Consider the following 19,548-nt stretch of genomic DNA (forward strand, 5'->3'; position numbering starts at 1 on the left):
GAAGCATCTGATTTACCAGAGGAGCTGGTAAATCATCCCACCTTCCAGCCACTTGTGTTGTTTTACTGGCTGTTACATGGAGGCAGATTCAAAGTGTAAGGAGTTTAGACACAACACACAGACAGTGACACACCTCCAGCTTGCACCTGCCACAGTTCAGACCATCCACACGTGCTCAGGATTCCCCTCTCCCTAGTCCTACCAGAAGGGTGCAGATGGAGAAAGGCACCTTCCCACAGCAGGTTTCCATCACACCTCGCCAGGAGTGAGGCCTTGCCCTGGGCAGCTGCTCGTGCATGGAGGGCAGCAGGGCAAGGAGATGCTGAGGGCAGCACACACAGCCACGGCTGCAGAGTTCCTGCACAGATTAATTAAACACACATTAATTTCCTGGGAAAGTGAGGACAGACTCCAGATGCTTTTTAATCACCTCAGGGGCTGACCCCTGCTGCCTTGGAGGAGCTTTCAAAGCTCACTCAAGACTTCTTGTTGAACAGAAAGACAAAAGATTACAGCACAATCACAAGCATCACGCAGAAATAAGTTACCAGTTCCAGCTTACTCTTCATTCACATTTAAAACTAAAATAGCAACTGGACATTTGAAAGCATTAATTGTGGTTTTGTCAATATCCCCTCCCAGGAAAAAAACAATACAGCAGCAGAGCTCACCCCCCTGGCTTGCCACCCTCCACCTCCAGGTGCTGGTCAGCAGAGGAAACAGAGCCTCAAAAAAAAAAGATTTGGCAGCTTGTAACCTTTATTTTTAGTTTTTTAAAATTATTTAAAAAGCATAATTAGAAACTTTCATTACAGAAATAATCCTAGCAAACCAGTTAGACATTCCATTGCTCAACATTTAGGAAACTTCACATCAGCACCACTAGAGACACAGTCCCCACCCCTTCCAAGTGAATAGTTGTGGCAAGAGCAGAGGTAACTGCTCCTCTACAGCCAGCTCTGGGGGGAAAAAAAAAAAAAGAAATTCCCACTTTAAGCCAGGAAGATGGAAACCTGGATTGGCAGAGTTCAAACCATGGCCACCAAGACCTGGACTCAAAGAGGACCAACTTTTCCATACAAGAGAACACTCCAGGCTTGGGTGCACCATTTCCTCATTTTATTGCATCATTTCCAGTAAATTCAGACATTTTCTGTACTTCTGCCTATATGAAGTTACTCCCTCCTAGATCTGCACACACGCTACCACAAGAGTCCCAAAGTTAACACAGCTGGGCCCTTTACTCTGCAAGGGGTAACTATCACAGGACAGCTCCATCCCCACGGGAAGGCTCCAGGGATGGCCCAGCTCCTCCTGGCACACACCACATTCAACACCAGAGAGCAGACAAGGATGGACTGGTGGGAATTCAGCCACCACTTTCCACAGCCACTCAAGTCTTACAATTATCAGAGCTCACTCCAGCAGTATCATCCCAGCTCACTCTTATTCTTGGGTTACCAATGCAAGATATGTGAAGAAAAGAGACGGGTGAAGGCAGCTGGATACATATTCCCAGCACCTGAACTGATTAGAAAAACCATGTGTTACACATTCATTGTTTGCATTTTGTAAAAAGTCTTTAAAGTGATTGACTGTGACGTGATTGTATGATCGGGGCTTTTACCACAACCCGAAAAATCTAAAAAAATGCAGGCAAAATAAGTGACTAAAATTTAGCCTCTCCTGGGGGAAGGGGGAGGAAGGGAGAGAAGTGGGCTGACTCCAAGCTCATGGACAGCAGTGAATCACATCCTACCAAACTAAGGCCAGCAATTCCATAGGGCCACTTACAGACACACTGAGTATGCCCACCTTCAAGGCCTTAAAGGAAGTCATACCCTCCATGCCTTTTAGTCTTTTTAAGGAAAAATTATTTTTTAATATTATTTAGGCAATTATTCAGGTGCTGAGCATGTCCTTTCAGCCCAGACATTTGATATTTTAGTTACACACACATACACTCTCCACCTTTAACTACATCTATTCAGGCTGAGGAACTGAGCCCTTGTTTTCCCAGAAAGGCCAACAAGGGCCAGGAAAACATTGAGCACAGTGAGCCCAGTTTGTTTCCAAGGGTGATCCTCCACCACCACATAACCCAAGCAAGCAAGCTTTCCATTTCTTTGCATTAAACAGCAGTCCTCCTTCCTAACAGAAGAATTCTGGGAATGATCCTGTAGCAGCTTTCATATTCAGACATCAACCCAGAACAGCTGGATTTATTTTCATGCCTTTTCTCTCTCAAAAAACAAAAGCTTTGCCACCAAAATTCACATTCAAGTTCAGATTGCCTATCTGTGGACAGGGCAACAAGGAGAAGTTTGGGTTTTTTGGCAGAATCACATGAATTTTGTTCTTCTCAAAAGAAATGGACCCTCACTTAGGACACTGGCAGAACCAGAAGCAGAGGTCAAAGAGTTAAACTTTGCTTAAAAAAAAAAAAAAAAAGGTTTTATCCAAATAAATCCCACTTCTGCAGGTCAGTTTGTTTTCCAGTATCTTGATACAAACTACAGGAGAGCACAGGTACAGCTGGGCTGCAGCACAAGGAGGTGAAACCCAAGGATCCAGCCACAAATCTGGACCACGGCAAACTGAAATTCAAGGCCCCAGCAGCAGCACCAGCTGCCAGCCCAGGGGCTGGTGAAGTGAAACCCCAGGCTCCAGCAGTGACACCTGCAATCCTGGTACCTAGAAAAACACAGCCTGAGCCCCAGTAAAAGCCTGGGACTCCAGGAGAAGCCAGAGGCCCCAGGGGCACCAGTTGCCAGCCTGGAGCCCAACAGAAATGCAGCCAGAGGCCCCGGGAAGCAGTCGCTGCCAGCCTGGGGCCACCTCGAGTTAAGAACTTTGTACTATTTCTTTAAAAAGATGAACTCTGCAGTCCATGATTGGTTGACATTAAGAAGGCAGAAGCCAAAGCGACAACAGGGAGGCGAGGCTGGTTAAAGCAATATACATTATATACAAACTCTTGGGTTAATTAGTCCACTTGGTAGGCAACGTCCTTCTTGTCTACAAGGCGCACTGGAATGAGCAGGGGAGGAGAGGGGGGCAAGATTCCATCCGATACCTTCTTGGCACTGAAGTGGTAAGGTGCCAGCGCCTCTTGATAGAAAACATGGAGAAAAAAATAATCTTTAAATAACGGCACAAAACTGAGAAAGTCCTCCCAAAGCCTGCCCCAGTGGAATTGCCCGAGTCTAGCTGGAGGGGCTGATCTGTCTGAGAGCAGAGTCTCTGCAGCAGGGAAAGGGCATTAGCAGCACCTCTTCTTCCTTTTACTGTTCTTCGTTAGCTTCACCACATCGTTCTGTTGCTGCTGTTGCTGCTTTGCTAAGTTTTCTTTCTTTGCTCGCAGGACAAGCTCTGTAATGCAATTAAACATCTGCAAGAGAAACAAGCGCGGTCAGAGCTCCCCAGAACTCGGGCTGGCTCCTGTGGGGGTGCTGCTCTTTTGAAGAGACTCCACTGTTCTAGGTAATTCAATAATGCTTCAGAGATCTTCCCTAGCCCACTACAGGCCAAGAGGAAATCCAGTACCTTCCCAACTCACTCCCAAGATAAACTGATAGCACCTCTATCCCCTTTTCCAAATCAGTAAATAAAAACAGGTCAGTTTGGCAGCTGAGGCCACGAGTGAAGACTGGGCAGTCCTACCTCCTACAAGCATTCTCCCTAATGACAAGTCTTTTCTGAGACCCTGTCTAATATGTGAGCACTGCAAAGCTACTGAAAATAGCAGCATGGGCTCCTTCATTTCGCTTCCCCAACTCTTCCAAGCACAGCTGGATGTCTCTTTTTGACATTTTACCACCTTGCAAGTCGTACAAAGCACTTCATCTTTCTTCCTCAATGGGAAGAATGTAATTTTTATTTTTTCCCCACACCACTATCCCCAAATGGTTGTATCTACACTCCTCTGAATATTATCTTACCTCTTCCACATTAATATTTTCTTTGGCGCTGGTCTCAAACAATTGGATCTCCATCTGCCCAGCAAATTTATAGGCATCTTCTGTTTCTACCACTTTTCGCTCTGGGTCATCATTCTTATTCCCCACTGAAAAAGGAAAGGAAAGAAGAGTCAGTTTGGCACTTTGGCAGGTGAGCCCACTGAATGAGATGATGTAACTGATTATTTACCTAGTATCCGGCAGACATCGTCACAATTTTGATTAATTTCATGCAACCACCGTTTTACATTCACAAAAGATTCTGCACTTGTTACGTCGTAGACAACAATGACCCCATGTGTTCCTCTGTAATACCTGTGGAGCAGCAAAGGACAGTAAATGTTAAGCTGGGTGTCACCTTCTCAGCTCTTTTACTTAGCCTCCACAGGATTCCTAACAAATCCACAAGTTACAGCAATCAAGTGCCTCCATTTTCTTTCAATGAAGATTCATTTAATTCTTTTATAACAGCTTGATCACATGCTATTCCTCTAAACCTACAGACCTCCCTGCTTGTTCAGCCTGTACAAGTAGGTTTCAAAGTCCAAAGACTGATAATAACTTCCTTGTTCAGGTTGTCAAGACCTTCAAATGTTAATATTGTCTTCCAGCTCCGTGACCAAAGGCAGCGCAACCCCGGCATGTCCCTCAGAACTGGCTGTGATGTGAACACTGGTGCTGTACAAGCCACATCAAGTTTCTGCAGTAATTTTGTTATCTGTGAAAGATCACTTACAGACTAAAATTTCAGCAGATCTCCAAATATACTCAACCCTCAATCACAGCTCTCTTGAGCTCACAAAAATTTCTGTCTTGTTGAGCGACTGTGTTCTGATCACACCTTCCTACTCAACAGATCGACTCCATATGTGCATTCACTGCGCTCTGCTACCTTTAGCCATTAAAAATAAGCTTCATTTCAGTTTATTCCCATTAATCTTGGGCAACCAGCACCTTTAAAAGACGATGAGCAATTCTGATACGCAAGAAAAATATCTGAATTCAAGTTCCAACATCATCACCTGCACGAACCTACAAAAGGCAGGCAGTGTGTGCACAGGAAAATGCTGTATGAAAAAAAGCAAGCTCCACCTTATTGGTTTTCAGCCACATTCACAAGGCTACCAGGTATGTTCCCTACTGCAAATTAGGCAACTTTGCCCCCCACCCCCAAAAAAAAGTAATTAAAACAGCTGATAGTGAAGTCTTCACCAGCATCCATTTTTTATGTTATGTGTAGCTTCGTTCTTTTCCTTTCCTCCTCTCCTCTTTCATATGTACATTAAAATTTTTAATAAAACAAATTCAAGAAACCAGCATATAATATTGAGGATCTTCCCTTAAATTTTGACAGTACTCCTAGTCCTTGCTCTCTTACCACATGTAGCACTCTCCCTTCCACTGGACTTCAGGGATCTCCACTGTGACCATTCTGCTCCTCTTTCATAATTTATTCCATCTCAGTGAACACACCTTTGAACCTCAAAGCCTTTGAATTCAACCCAAACACACCTTTCAGAAGATCTCGAAGCTTCAGCTCACTTTGCTACTGATGCACTTGTGAACAAATCACCGTCTCCTCCCACCTCCAGCCTCATCATCCTTCTACAACAGAAGCCACCTGCCTTTATAGATCATCAGACAGATGATCTATAAAGAGAGGCACATACCACTCACAGTCACAGACCTTCCTCTCCTGATCTCAGCACCCCTGGGTATCAGCACTCCTCCATGACATGATACCTGCTCTACAGAAGTAGAACAGTCTGTTCCTACTGCTCATCTGGGCACTTGCAGAAGGCAGTCAAATACTTCTCCCACACCATGTTTTATCAGTAATTTATGCTGTACATTCACTTTCCCTGGCAAGAACTAACTCAGGTAAGAATTACTTATTCCTGGCCCATAAGAGATCCTGCACTGTCAAATGTTCTATTCCATTCACAGTCAGTTCCTTTAACAGCTTCAAAACCTGCTACAGCACTGCATTTGTGCTTTACTTTGTTACAAGCTCTACTTTAATTCATAACTTAAATCCTTTAGAGGAAAAGTATTCCATGGCCTGAATCCACATGTTGCAAAAACAACCCATCCTCTCTTGACACACTGCACACTGGTTTTGATGAATACTGTTTTGTGAGATAACATCAGAGAGGGACCAACACACTGGATTTCTCTGCAGCTGAACAATAAACTAATTAGCTCCAAACTCTCCCATATCACCTAACAGTCTTTTAATTCAGCAGCCCTCAGGCTGACCTACCACTTCCTCCCTAACTCTGAGCATTACATTTGCAAAGACAACACCGAGCCTTTGGAGAAGCGCGGTGGTTCAGCTACACCTACGCAGAGCTGCTTCGTTCTGCTGCGCACACCAGCGAGCCTGGTGATCCTGTCATCCCAACCAGAGGACCCCACGGAGCATCCTGCTGCTCCTACCTTGCCCACGCACCTAGATTTTCTTCTAAGCAAAGCACATGATGTCAGGGAGCAGAAAACAGGCAGCCAGCACGTTCAGATCCCACTCCTGACAGGTCGTCAACACGCTCTGTTTTTGCTCCTGGGACGAGGACCGTGGGCTGGACCCGGCAACAAAGACCACCACGGCAACCAAAACTCTGCAGGAGCTGGGAGCTCCAGACACAGAGCACTAATATTGCCAACCAATTTATCAGAATATCTTCCTTTGTGCAAGACAGCAACCCCTGACTCCTGCTGAGTGCCTACCAGCACACACTGCTTCTATTTTTGGAAGGGAAAATTGTCTGGCACATCGTTCTAGAAAGGTTACCAACCCCTCATCTGCACTAAAGTGTCATTTTTCTCCATTGGCTGTCATTACTAAGAGCAATAAGCCTGAGAGAAAAGACCATGACTACCTGTTATTCTCTAACTCTTAAGCCCCATTATACACAGTTTCTCTCAAAAGGCTGGTCATGCTATTTTCTATCAGTTGTTTGATGCACTTCTGCATCCTAGATAACACTGTAAACTTAACAAGTACAGCAAAGATTCTCCAACCCCAAATACAGGACAGTACTAGAAAACAAAATCTGATTTATCCTACCCCATACTTCAACTTCCAGAATGATGCAGTGCAGAATTGCTTTTATAACAAGTTGTGGGCTTTGGCGAGTAGAGAACAGATGGGGCTTTTGGCATTCAGGGAGGAGTAGGTGTAAATTTTGTGCTTTTGGCAACCAAGAGGTAGTTGAGGCTTTGACACAAAGGAAAGAATGTCTTATTTCCTTCCCATCCACATTTTAGGGAAGATGGATACCACAGAAATGAGAGTGGAAGAGAAATGAAGTTCTCAATCTCAGCCCCCCATTGGAGGACTGACTGATGCCGGCTGCCCTCTGTATGGTGGGCACGCTCTGCCATGTACCCTGCAAACCTCCAAAACCAGCACCTGCTACTGCTCCTGCTGATAAACACCTCAGTGAAATATGGAAAAAACATTATAGACCAGTCATTCATGTTTAGAGTGTCCATGAAAGTATCCTGTTGAGGTGAAAAACAAACAAACTTTACCTGTATATACTGCAGGATGCTTTGGTTGGAAGAGTTCCCTAGATCTGAAGGCTTTACATTTGGCTTTGGTGTGGAAGAGGCTTAAGAATGCCAACATTTAAGTTGGAAAAAACCACCTAAGTTCCTTATTCTACCATCAGAATTAAATTTAAAGCCTAAAGACATAAGCTTACTGCCTTTGACACACTACCTAGTAATACTGCAGACTTGGCACAGAGGATCTTCACAAGTGGTTACCAAACTCACCGTGTCCTTTGGCCACCATCATCCTCCCCTCCAGTCTGAACACGGCCTTACTAAGCAGGAGGGAACATCTGCCATTTATTGGGGACTCCCTACTGCAAGATACCAGTGAGAAGGTTCTCATATTCCCTCTACTAAATGCTTCCCAGTATTAACATCTGCAGTTTTATCAGTCGGTATCATGAAGCACAGCAGTAGCTACGTCAGATTTAAAAGAGACACAGCATGGTTGACTACATCATTCAGTAGGGCCCATATGTTCATTTTGCCAGGAAAGCAGGTAACTGCCAAATGTGAAGGATAGGTCACTGGTTTAATCCAACTTCTTTGTTAACATTTCACTACTTTGTAGCACACATTTCCTTGCTTTTCATTCACGTAGAATTCTAACCGTTTCCAAAGACTTCTAATAATCTGACTTCATACTCATCTTTCTTTCAGGTTCCTGGAAGCACATCTATTATCACAGGTCAAACAGAGCAGTGTTTTAACAGTCATATCTGGTTTACACGACACAGCAATTCTACCATCTCAAAAAGCTTATCCCTCTCTTGAACACGCCATTCCAAGGGACACCATGGCAGAAGGTCCCTCTGCTCTCACTGTTCATCCTGAACTGGCATCTGACAACTATCATGTAAAGCTTAAATCCCTAAACCCACAGTCCTGAATCAGGACAAAGTAGTCCTGTCTGCAAGAGCAAAGCAAGTGCAGGGACTGATTGTTCATGCATCTTAATTGTTCCTGCTAATACAGCTGTGTCCTGGCATGCTAAATCTCTGGTGAATTTAAATTTAATTTGGATGACATTCCATGCCAACCAAATTCACACAGCTTGGCCTCTCCTCCCACTAGGCACCAGCTATCCCAGTATTTCCACATTTAGCAGACAATAAAAACAGCTGCCTTTATACTTCCCAGTATGAAATTCTGATCTAGTTTAGTTTTCCTGAACTTCTGCAGAATATTCCAGATCAACATGATTTCTGTTCCTTAACAGTTTTATTCTGTTTTACAGCTTCTGTAGCTGTAGTCAAGTAAAATCAAACAAGTACAACCTTTTAATGTTTCCCAATTTTCCACTATTAACTTCCTACCACCTCTACCATTTTGTAATTCTAAGTCCAAACAGCAGTACTTCCAACCTATTACTGTAATTACCAGATGGGCTCTAATTTCAGGCTTGCTTGCCAGCCTTGGCTCAACATCAATCTGAACTCTGCCTTTCACTGTAAAGGGACTTCCTGGCCTACTGTAATAATGAAGGAACACCTTTTATATTCAGTGTAAACCTCAATCTAGTCAAAGACTAGATAGACTACTACATTCTGTTGACAGGGCACTCACACTCCACCCATGATTTGACAGCCAAGCCCCTTTGTAAGTACTAGCAACTGATTTGTCACACTCAGTTTGGGATGGGTAAATCAGTCATAGTATTATTTTGCCAACAGATAGAAAAAAAAAAGGCAGAACCATTTCTAAAATCCAAAACTTATCTCCTGGTTTTATAGTGATATGATTAGGAATGCTGGACTAGCTTGCCAACCTAGCAGCAAGAGGAATCCCTGTGTCCATGTAATCAGCATTCCCAAAGTGTTTTCCTCGACATTTTAAATGCACTTGGACACATGAACTTCTTTACTTGAAACTGCACAAAATTCAAATCTTTCTTCCCAGACTCTGTAACTACTTTAGCAGAGATAAGTCAGGAAAACTGGGGCTTTCACTACCCCCAGAATAAAACATATCTCACTTGGGTAAAAAGCTATGCAAAAGGAAGCAGTAGCAGAGTTCCAACAGGTCATGGCACAAACACCCTCAAACCATTTCAGCTTATCTATTTTAAATGTTAATTAAAAAAAAAAAATTACATAAAACACTACACCAAGTCCGATCTGCAGCTATCCCCGTTCACAAAAGGAATCCTCCTTTCCTGGTGTTCCCTGTTCAGGGCTGGACACCATGGCTTTCTAAACTAGCTGGCATCAGCCCCACGACCCAGCGCTCATTAACGCAGCTCCGAGTCAGGGAATCTGCAAACAGGAAGGCCATGTGCTGACTCAGCAGTAATTGGGGCACTCTGACTCGCCTGTCACAGCTGATGGGGCCGCAGCACCGCTCTGCTGCCTCCCCCTCACCACTTCCTTCCCAGAGCTGCCTGCAGCTCTGAAACAAGAAGTGATGTCACACACACAGGAACCCTACAAGAGGCAACTGAGTTTTTTCAAGCCAAACACTTAAGAAACAATGGGAGTAATCCAGTAATGTTCATATAGGAGCGCAGAGGAAAGGGGCGGCGCACACATCGGCTTCAATTTTGCCATTTCTAGCTGTTCAGACATAACACACATGCAACCAATCCCATTTTCATGTCTAAGTAAATTAACCAATTCATCAGAGATCCTCCTCTAAAACAGGGGCCAAAGCTGAAGTGAGTCATGAAAGACCAAGTGAAACACCTGGGTCTTTTAAGAATTGCTATTTTCAGTTAATACCCAAGGAAACAAAAGTTCCATTTCCAAGTGTACTTCTCCCTCTTCCCCCAGTGCAACAGTGAGCAGTCCCACCTTTACTGCAATCAGTTTACAAACACATTTTATTCTTAGTTCCCACTGCTGCAGCCCTGGGTGTGGTTTCTTCAGGAAGCGGAAAAGCTCTGCACACACTGTTCAAAAGGACAATGAGCTTGAATCTGAACTCCAACCAAGGAAAAGGTTAATATCATGTGGGCGTCTGCTTCAGCAGAGCTCCACACAAAGATAGCTGCTAAAACACATTTGTCCTAAAGGAAAACTAAGTATCAGAAATCCCATTCTTCAGTCTCCAAGCTGTTCACTACTTACATGACACTGACAGAGGGTTTGCACTCTGTGCTTCTGCAGTGCATTTAATCAGAAGACAATCTTGGAGTGGCTACAGAGACCAGTTTTCTGCTATATGCAATGAAATAACTCTGGTTCTACCATTTGGAAACTACCAGCAGAGGAATAAGTCAAAGCCACCATGGAAATGCACAGAAGAGTGAGGAAATCTGAAATCCTGGTTCCAAACCTAGGCCACAAGGTATCACCACCACAATCAGCTGGGAGAGAAGTCCCACTGTGCAGACCACAAAGCCACGGTTACCTCATCAACTGCAACATCCAAACACCTCAACCCTAATGCTGAACTACAAGGTCTGCCCCCAGAGCTGCACATCACAAAGCCCAGAGATACTCACGTTGATGTGATGGTCCGGAAGCGCTCCTGGCCAGCTGTGTCCCAGATCTGGAGTTTCACCTTCTCTCCATTGATCTCAACTGTCCGGATTTTAAAATCCACTCCAATGGTAGTGATGTAGCTGCCTGGAGGGAAAGTGTGGGTAAGTCAGAACTCAAGTCTTGTTTATTTTGGATGTCCCAAAGCACACTTCTGAGCGCTGCTTGGCAGCAACTCTCAGACTGGACAGGAGAACAAGGTTCCCCATATCTGCTTACTGTTTAAAATGCCTTATGTCATGCTGGTCTGCATATTTTTATCTGCAGAAAACAGCTTTTTTTCCTAGCCATAAAGTCACTTCTTCCGTGCCACCCTTAAAATTTAAAGGTCAGGGCTACAAAACAAAATTATTCTTCTTGGTGATCAAGAGTAAGCACCCAAATATCTCAAGAAACAGTAACTAGGAGAGTATTTCACTTGTGAAAATGTTGAGACAAAGCTCTCCTGTAAATACTTGTGCAAACACTGATTTTGAATACAGTCTGTTCTAAAAGTTTCCTCCCAATAAACTGGTTATATCACAAATGTAAGTGGTTTACCACAACATTGAATCAATCTAAACTCCAAATGGCTAATGGGAAGTCTACAGAGTACAGCATAAGCTCAAACACCAAAGCTATTTCTGTAACCATGTCAGTATTTAAATACTGTGGGACTTTCAGTTTCAAGTGAAGACCAGACAGGATGGCCTGTACAGGCTTATACCAAGAGATGCAAAGTTAGAAACATGATGTGTTCCTAGTACAGCTATCAATGGGCAAATGCAGAACAACTTCTTGCCAACCAGCAGCACTGGAGCAAACCTGGAGCATTTCACTTATTGAAGTAAACAAACCACTCACCTGAGAAGGTATTATCTGCAAAACGCAACAGCAAACTGCTCTTGCCCACACCTATGACAAACAAACACAGCAAGATCTTTGAATACATCATCTGGGGTGTCAGGCAACCCAAAATAACAGTGCCCATCCATTGCATTTTTAACTGTAACTCAGGTATTTTCTCAGCAGATCATTTGGTACCATCCACCTTGACTGTTCATCTCAGCACTCTCCTCAGAGATTTGACCAAGCACAGTCACCCCAAGGCTCAGGATGCTTCTGGTAGCAGTGCAGGGGGGAGGCTGTCCCTTCCTTCCTCCAGCCCTCAGCAAAACCTCAAACAGTACCTTCTGCACTGGTCAGTTCAAGAGGTCAGAGAAGAGCAATAACTAAAAGCAAGTTTACAACCAGTAGGCTTAAATCTGCTAAGGAAAGAGCCAAAAAGGGGCATGTCCTGCTAATTAACAAGGGCTCAGAACACTGCTCTGAACCACTCTATTGAATTCCACTGCCCACCTCCCATTCTCTGTGCCCTGGTGGAATTTGGACTGCTCTGACAATAATCAGACCAAGGCTTGGTACTATAAAGCTTATCATGGCCACAGTCTAATGGAAGTCTAAACCAAACAGAGGAATTGGGAATCACTGTTCTGTACTGCCATCCAAAATAGGCCTGTTACACATCTAACACACCTTTCTGAAGCTGCCAAAATGTTCCACGAAACATTTCTCTAAGTGCTTTGAGTAGCACTTCATCCAGGTTTTCCATAAAACATTGTTTGCACCCTGATCACACCCTCTTGCAGGGAAGCATTTTTCACAGTGCTTCAGACAAGAACTGTAAGAAACTCATTCCTGCACAGCCAGCCAGGGGAATCTGGGTATCCAAATGCCTCCACATTGTTATCTCTGCATAACATCTCTGCTGTTAATAACCTTTCCTCCCCAAAATAAATCTGCTATGGCATGAGTAGGAAATTCAACTTCACCAGGGTAATTATCTATTAAATCTTTTCAGGTAGAAGTTATTCAAGTTAATTATTTTGATGATGTATAACTTGCAAGTTCTTCTGAATAAAAGACCTATGCAAAGACAGTGCAGAACTCCAGTAGTTTTCAGGTGCTGGCATGTGCTGATAGCTACCAACAAAAAATAAAAACCAACCTAAAAATCTGCAAAATTCCAGTGAGCCAGGCCTCGTTTGCAAAGAGTTGAAACCACCAGCCATCTGGAGAAGCCATGCTCACTTCTTATTATTACCAATCTAAGAAGGAAGGGAAAGGAGGGAAAAAAAGCTTCTAAAAAATACAGTTACAGCGTGCACACAGTCAATAGCTCTGAGCTCAACAAAGGTAGCAGAGCAGTTCCTGAACTTTAACAGAGGACTTGTTATTCAACAGAAGCTAAACCTCTGCAAAATACCAGTCAGCTAAGAAAAAAGAATAACATGAAAGAAAATAAAATTAAATAAAAAATAAAACAAAATAAAAATGTTTCAGCAAGTGCTATGCTTCTTGGCCTTGGCCTCCAGCTTAGTAAAAAGCAAGTAGAGATGCCAGAACCCACAGACCTGTCAGACCTCACCACCTTCTCCAAAGTCAGCCGGCCCTGGGCGACGCTGCAGAGCTGCACATGACACTGCTCTGTCACACTGCCCTGCGCTGCACAGCCTGCTCTGCACAGCCTGCACTGCTCCCAGCACGCTGGCAGCTCCCAGGGAGAAGAAACCTCCCGAACTCAGGAAGTTCTCCACACTCCCGATGACAACGATCTCACTAAACAAACACTGCCTCTGACCCACACTGTTCACACATAGAGAAACCACACTCTTGGTGACCCCCCACTTCCCACACAGAGCTATTTGAAGATCTGAAGACAAGAGCCTCAGCCTGTTGAAGACAGCAAAATGAAACAAACAAACAAAAAAGGCCCGTTACCCACACAATCAAAATTAAAAGCAAATTTCAGCGCCAGACAGGGTTTCCAAGAGCCATATTCTACTGAACAGTAGAGTGAATTAAAGAAGCAGATGCAAAGCACAGATCATCTGTATTATTTTTAAATATCTGGCACAGCTGAAATCACCAGCAGCTTTTCAGGATGACCTGTTCTAAAAACACACAAACCTACTACCCTCTTGACAGATTTGCATACAGGGGAAAGCAGATGTGCCAGAATCATCCTATCCAGTGTCAGTCTACTTCCTATTGCAGGGAATAAACATCAATAAACAAGGCAAGCAAACTTGTTTTGTGAAAGCAGGGAGAAAGCCTTCCTGTTGGGGTTAGCAAAAACAAAACCAAAGAAAAATCAATACTCAAACTACACAGTGAGATTTAATTACAACAGAGAACCACAGGCAGCCCGAGAATTCTCACAACACTTCTTTCCTTTCACTGGATACACTGTAGGGACTTTGCTCAAGAAGACTCGGTTAAGAAATTTGATTTAATTGTTTAAAATGAAGAGAAGTCTTCCTCAGAGTTCTCACCACCCTGTTTGTCTTGCCTGAACAGTTTTGAAGCTCATCAGCAAGCAGCAGAGCTACTGCTTTACTCGGAATGCAGCATTTGGTTGTAATAATCCTCAGGCTCCCAAAACTGCCTGGGGTTTTAGCTGTTCTGAAGCTGTTGCTCTTTCTCCCTCCTTAGATCTCTCCATGCAGACACAGTTTCATGTAGAATAAACACTTTTAAATACAGCTAAAGCTTCTGAAGGTGACAACTGGTAAGATAGTGCAACTTTACACTTTCATCCAAGAGCTGTTCCTCGCTGCATGCCAGGACCTGCCGCCCCAGGACCACACCTCTGCTAAAGAGGAGGGTGGATACAATCTTCCCCAGTTTATGGAAATTAAACTGTGAGCTACTGGAGTGTTACCAACACTGAACTGGACTCGAAGGCAGAAATCTTCCCAGTCCCAGTTCTTATGTACCAAGACTAAAGCACCAGACACGGGCTGAGTTCTCAGCCCTCCAGAGCTTTCTGAAGCTGCTGCAGAAGAATTTAGGGGTCTGTTCTGAAGAAACTCAAACTACCCCTTTATTTTCTGTTTATAGATGTTAGCATCCTATACTATAAGCAGAAATACACAAAGCTACCAACTCTTCAAGGATTTATTCAAAAAAAGTGACCAACTCTAGAACTGAGACTTCAGGCTGAAGCACAGAAAGTGTCTTATGGAATAATTAAGATAACAATGACTATCAAAACGTAGTAGTTGCCACACTGGAAACAATGGTCCCTAGGGCAGCCAGCCCTTCCCATCGATCTTTAAACCGCCAGTCAGCAGGAGAAGGGAATTCCCTCCTCATCCCAGCAACAGAGTAGTGGGCGCCGTCAAAACACGCGCTTGCCAGGGCTGATGCCGGCAGCACTGCCAGTGCTGTCCTGACTTCTACGTGCCCAATCTGCCTTTTCCCAAACGCAGTCAAGCTATTTACCATAATATCCTGCGGCAGCCAGTTCCGCAGGTTCACCAGATAAAACCCCGCGAACGCCCGAGCGAACGCGCCCCCCCATTCACACACAGCGCGGGGGGTCCCGGCACAGCCCAGGAACCGGGGGTGCCCCGGGAGCAGCAGCAGGAAGAGGAGAAGGAGGAGGAGGAGGCCGCCCCTCCCCGCTTCCCCCGCGCCGCCGCCCTCAGGCCCCTCACGGCCCGAAGGGGCGGACACCCCGCCAGCGGCCTACCCGCGCCCCCCGGGGCCGCGCCAGCCGCGCTCACCGCTGTCGCCGATGATGAGCAGCTTGAAGAGGTGGTCGTAGTCCCGGGCCATGGCCGCGGGCGGGGGGCGGGTGCGGGGGGATCGGGGGGATCGGGGGGGCGGCGGCGGCTCCGGCCGGAGCCACTTCCCGGACAAACAGCCGGAACTGACAGCGGGGCCGCCGCGCATGCGCGGGGCCGCCACCGGGGTGGGGGGAACCCGCCAATTGCGCCCTCCGCGCCTGCGCCGGCCCCGCCCCCGCCCCGCCCCACGCCGCGGCTGCGCGGGGAAACGGCCGCGCCCTCGCGCGCGCCGCGCATGCGCGGTGGGGAGGGGAGAGGCGCGTGAGGGTTCTCGTGCGTCTGGGCAGCAGTGGGGGGGGCGTCAGGGGACACGTGAGGGGACCCCCGTGAGGGACCCGCCGCCCTGGGACCCGTGAGGGGACCTGTGAGGGACCCGCCGCCTCCCGCCCTCCACTGCCCTGAGAACCCTGTCCTGCTTCCCCTCCACGGGCAGCTTGTCTTCCCCCTATGCCGAGCCGCCGAGTGACCCCTCAGTGTGTCCCCCTCAGTGTTTCGCCCGCAGCTCCCTTTGCGCTCGTGTGAGGGAGGACATGGCAGAAGGTGAGACTGCCCGCAGGGAAGCACCCAAGGCGTGAGGGAGCCCCAGCACTGTCAGCTTCTGGCAAGGCACAGGAGCAGACCACAAAGAGCAGGAGTGCGTTTGGCTGCTTTAACAAGAATGTAGTGCACCAAAGCAGCGATTTGTGCAGCTGCGGGAACAGTTCCCATTCAAAGCCCAGCCTGCAGGTCACAGCAGAGTGATACGAAATGGCCAAGTGTGTGTCACAGGCCTGGCACGTCAGGCCAATCTGAAATTAAATTCCCGGGGTTTTTAATCCACAGAAGTGCCTCTGTGTGGCTCAAGATGAGCGTCGCATGTATCAGCTGTGCCTGCACCATCCACAGCCCAAATCAACCGTTCAAACAGCACTCTCAGAGTTGTTTTAACACACGGACAGCCTGAATAATTTTATTAATAGTTGCACAGACACTGACTACACAAACTCTGCAAGACTATGGTCACTTTTTAGGCAGTAACCACTTCTAGGTGGAGACGTGGCACAAGAAAAGTGCTGGTTTTCTCTTTGATTAATTTTTCTACAAAAATATTCATACTCGTACTTCAACTCTAAAGATCAAACAACGCAGTTTTGATGTAGAATATGTAAATTACTTAGGACTTCCCAGTTGCTAAGGCTTTTTAATACATTCGTAAAAACACAGCAACAAAAGCATGTGTTAGGTTTATTTGTCCAGTTTGTATGGACTAGAAATTCATCTGGAAACAAATCAACAGGATGGCTCAAATAGCATGTTTGAGTTAAAGATTTTAATTTTTTTTTTTTTAGCACATAAAATTGCATCTTCTAAATACTTCAGATCAACAGTATGTCTGTGGTTTTAATTATAAACTTTCCTTAATCTCAACCTTCAAAAAACGTATTCTAGCTTTCACAGCTCACCCCTGTTAAGGCCCCCACATCCTGGAAACCACTGAGGATGCCACGTAGGTGCAGGGAGATCCCTTGAATCCAGCATGCAAACCACCAGCTCAAACCCAAAATGACAGGGACTCCTATTACCTTTATTTTTAATCTCATGAAACCTCATCACGTGAAAAGCGTGAGGCAGCATAATGATACCTAACAAAATGGACAGTAAGAACTGTGACTTATCAAAGAAAAATTCAAAATATTTGAATATTTTATGCTTTTACATTTGTCTCTCCTCCATTGTAATTTTCAGCACCCTGTAAGTTTAAACCTCTCTCATAAATTATTTTTTGATCTTCTTGAAATACACACAGTTCAGCTGTCACTCAGAGACAGTTTGCTTGACAGTTCAAAGATGTTATTACAGTCAGTCGTAGGGAAAAATTATGTTTTACTGACAACTGGTATTTTTAAGACACTTGAAATGAGAAAAAAATTAATTCTTTAGTCTCCGAGTTGGCACAATTTATCAGATATCATGTTGTGGCAAAAAATTAGGGGTATTTTATCTCTGATGTATTATAGTGCAGTGTATAAATAGTTTAGCAAAAAGTAGTTATCAAAATCCAAATCTGTGTTTCACTGTGACTGAAAAATCAGCATATTCTCTGTAAGTGCAAGTGAGCTCCTATCTTTCACTCCTTCCTCTCAGAAACAACTAAGCTCAGTGCAGAAATTCATGTGCTTTTTGGGAAGATGAATGACTTTTTCCACTTGCTGCCACCTAAGTTGGAACTACAAATCATCAAAATACCCTAAGTAACAAAAGATCTTATTGGCAAAAATTAACAAATTAATAAAAAAGGCTTTCTTTAACTGTAATTTTCTTTCCCATGTTTTTATGTGGGGCATCAGCTGGAATCAGATATAAAATAGGTAAGCCAAGGTGCCCACAAGGCAAGAGCTCAAACAGCCATTCTTCCCCAAAACTTGCCATTTTATCATTCCTTCCTGTCTGCAGGGATGGAGTGAGTGATTCCAGTACAACAGCTGAGCTTTTTGCCATCTATTCAGTAGCTTTTGAATGGCATAACATTTTGTACATGTTTCAGTGCAGAGGTTTTTGCATTGCGTGGTTTAACTGCTGTTCCTGTTATCCCAAAGCACAACTAATGTATTACAGGTGAAACTCATTCCAGTGCCCTGAGCTGCCAAATCCTTAAGAGCATTTAGCTGAGTTTTCACTCTATTACCAATTCTGTGCAAAATACGTAGTTTTAAGATGGTTTAAGATTTGCAAGTATTTTGAAAGGCAAAAATGAGAATTAAAAAACACCTTCAGAATGCAGCTAAATGTGATAAGTAGAACACAATTTCAGTCAGACCAAAAGGGAAGCGCTGCAGTTGTGTAGACAGTGAAATGCATAAATGCAAGATTAGAAATAATTAGCTACAGAGTAATTTTTGTAGCTTGGCTTTGTAGCTGAACACAAAATAACATGTCAACAACACAGCAGTGTTGCAACAAAAGAACACCCAGACCTTGCTTAGAAAACATGAAAATCTATGAGAAGATACTTAGAAGATCTAAACTTATTTAGTTTAGAACGCTGAAGTAACAATGTGGTTGCTGCAAAAATGAACTGACAAAGTGTTTTCAATGTCTGTGGGAACAGGACAAGCAGCAATGGACTCAAGGAGCAGCAAGGAAGATTTTTTTTTTTAGACATGAGGTAAGTTCTGATAGTCTGAAAAGTTTATATAATTAAATAGATGGCATAGAAAGGTTATCAGATCTCCATCCTACAATTCTCTAAAAAATAATTATGTGGAATTCAGCTAGGAATGCTTTAGTTGGAACTGAGTCCATCTTAGATACAGGGTAAAATGGCTGATTTTCCCAAGTCCCTTCCAACACCCCTCCACTGACTCCTACAGCAATTCCCTGTTGTCAGGAGGATACACCACAGGCTCAGGAGCTGACATAACATCAAGAACCTTTTGACAGGTTCTTGTACTTCTGACCAGAACAAAGCACAGCATTCCCAAATACTCGAGACTGTATCTTGCTGTTTGAGGCATATGGTAAAAATTGAATGTTTTTGTGTTTGCTGCTACTGCCACAGCAATCAACAAATTGGTTCTAGCAGAATGTGTGTTCCACGAGGTTCCATTTTATGCTTTCAAATTTTATGATGTATAATACTGTATTGTCCTCCCATCACCATGGTTTGAGCCATCCAGAGTTACAAAAATCAAGAAAGATTCCCCACACACCACCCACCACTTGAAACAACAAATCTTAATGCTCTGGCTCCTCAGGTGCAACCACCTTCTGTGAGTTTCAGAAAACAGATAAGACTCACTTAACTGTTACTCTGCATGGAATGTAAAGCTCATTTTGCCTTCTAAAAATTTGTATTCTGCAACAAGATTCTCGCTATTTCCATCAAGTAACACAAAAGGTATTAGTAAATTAAAATAATTTTTTTAAAGAGATATATATTGGCCAGGTAAAATAAAATAC

General features: G+C 44.4%; 1 protein-coding gene across 1 annotated transcript; it reads right to left on the minus strand.

The window, feature by feature from the left end:
- Positions 1-741: 741 nt before the first annotated feature.
- Positions 742-15,785, minus strand: RAB35 (RAB35, member RAS oncogene family). The gene is made up of 6 exons (XM_064674725.1): positions 15,547-15,785; positions 11,840-11,890; positions 10,960-11,083; positions 4,150-4,274; positions 3,942-4,066; positions 742-3,391 (listed from the first exon to the last, which is right to left on the minus strand). Exons 1-6 carry the CDS (start codon positions 15,713-15,715, stop codon positions 3,263-3,265), a joined length of 723 nt encoding a protein of 240 aa, XP_064530795.1. The 5' UTR covers positions 15,716-15,785; the 3' UTR covers positions 742-3,262.
- Positions 15,786-19,548: the final 3,763 nt, after the last annotated feature.

The sequence above is a fragment of the Pseudopipra pipra genome, chromosome 18, assembly GCF_036250125.1.
Source record: "Pseudopipra pipra isolate bDixPip1 chromosome 18, bDixPip1.hap1, whole genome shotgun sequence".
NCBI lineage: Eukaryota > Metazoa > Chordata > Aves > Passeriformes > Pipridae > Pseudopipra > Pseudopipra pipra.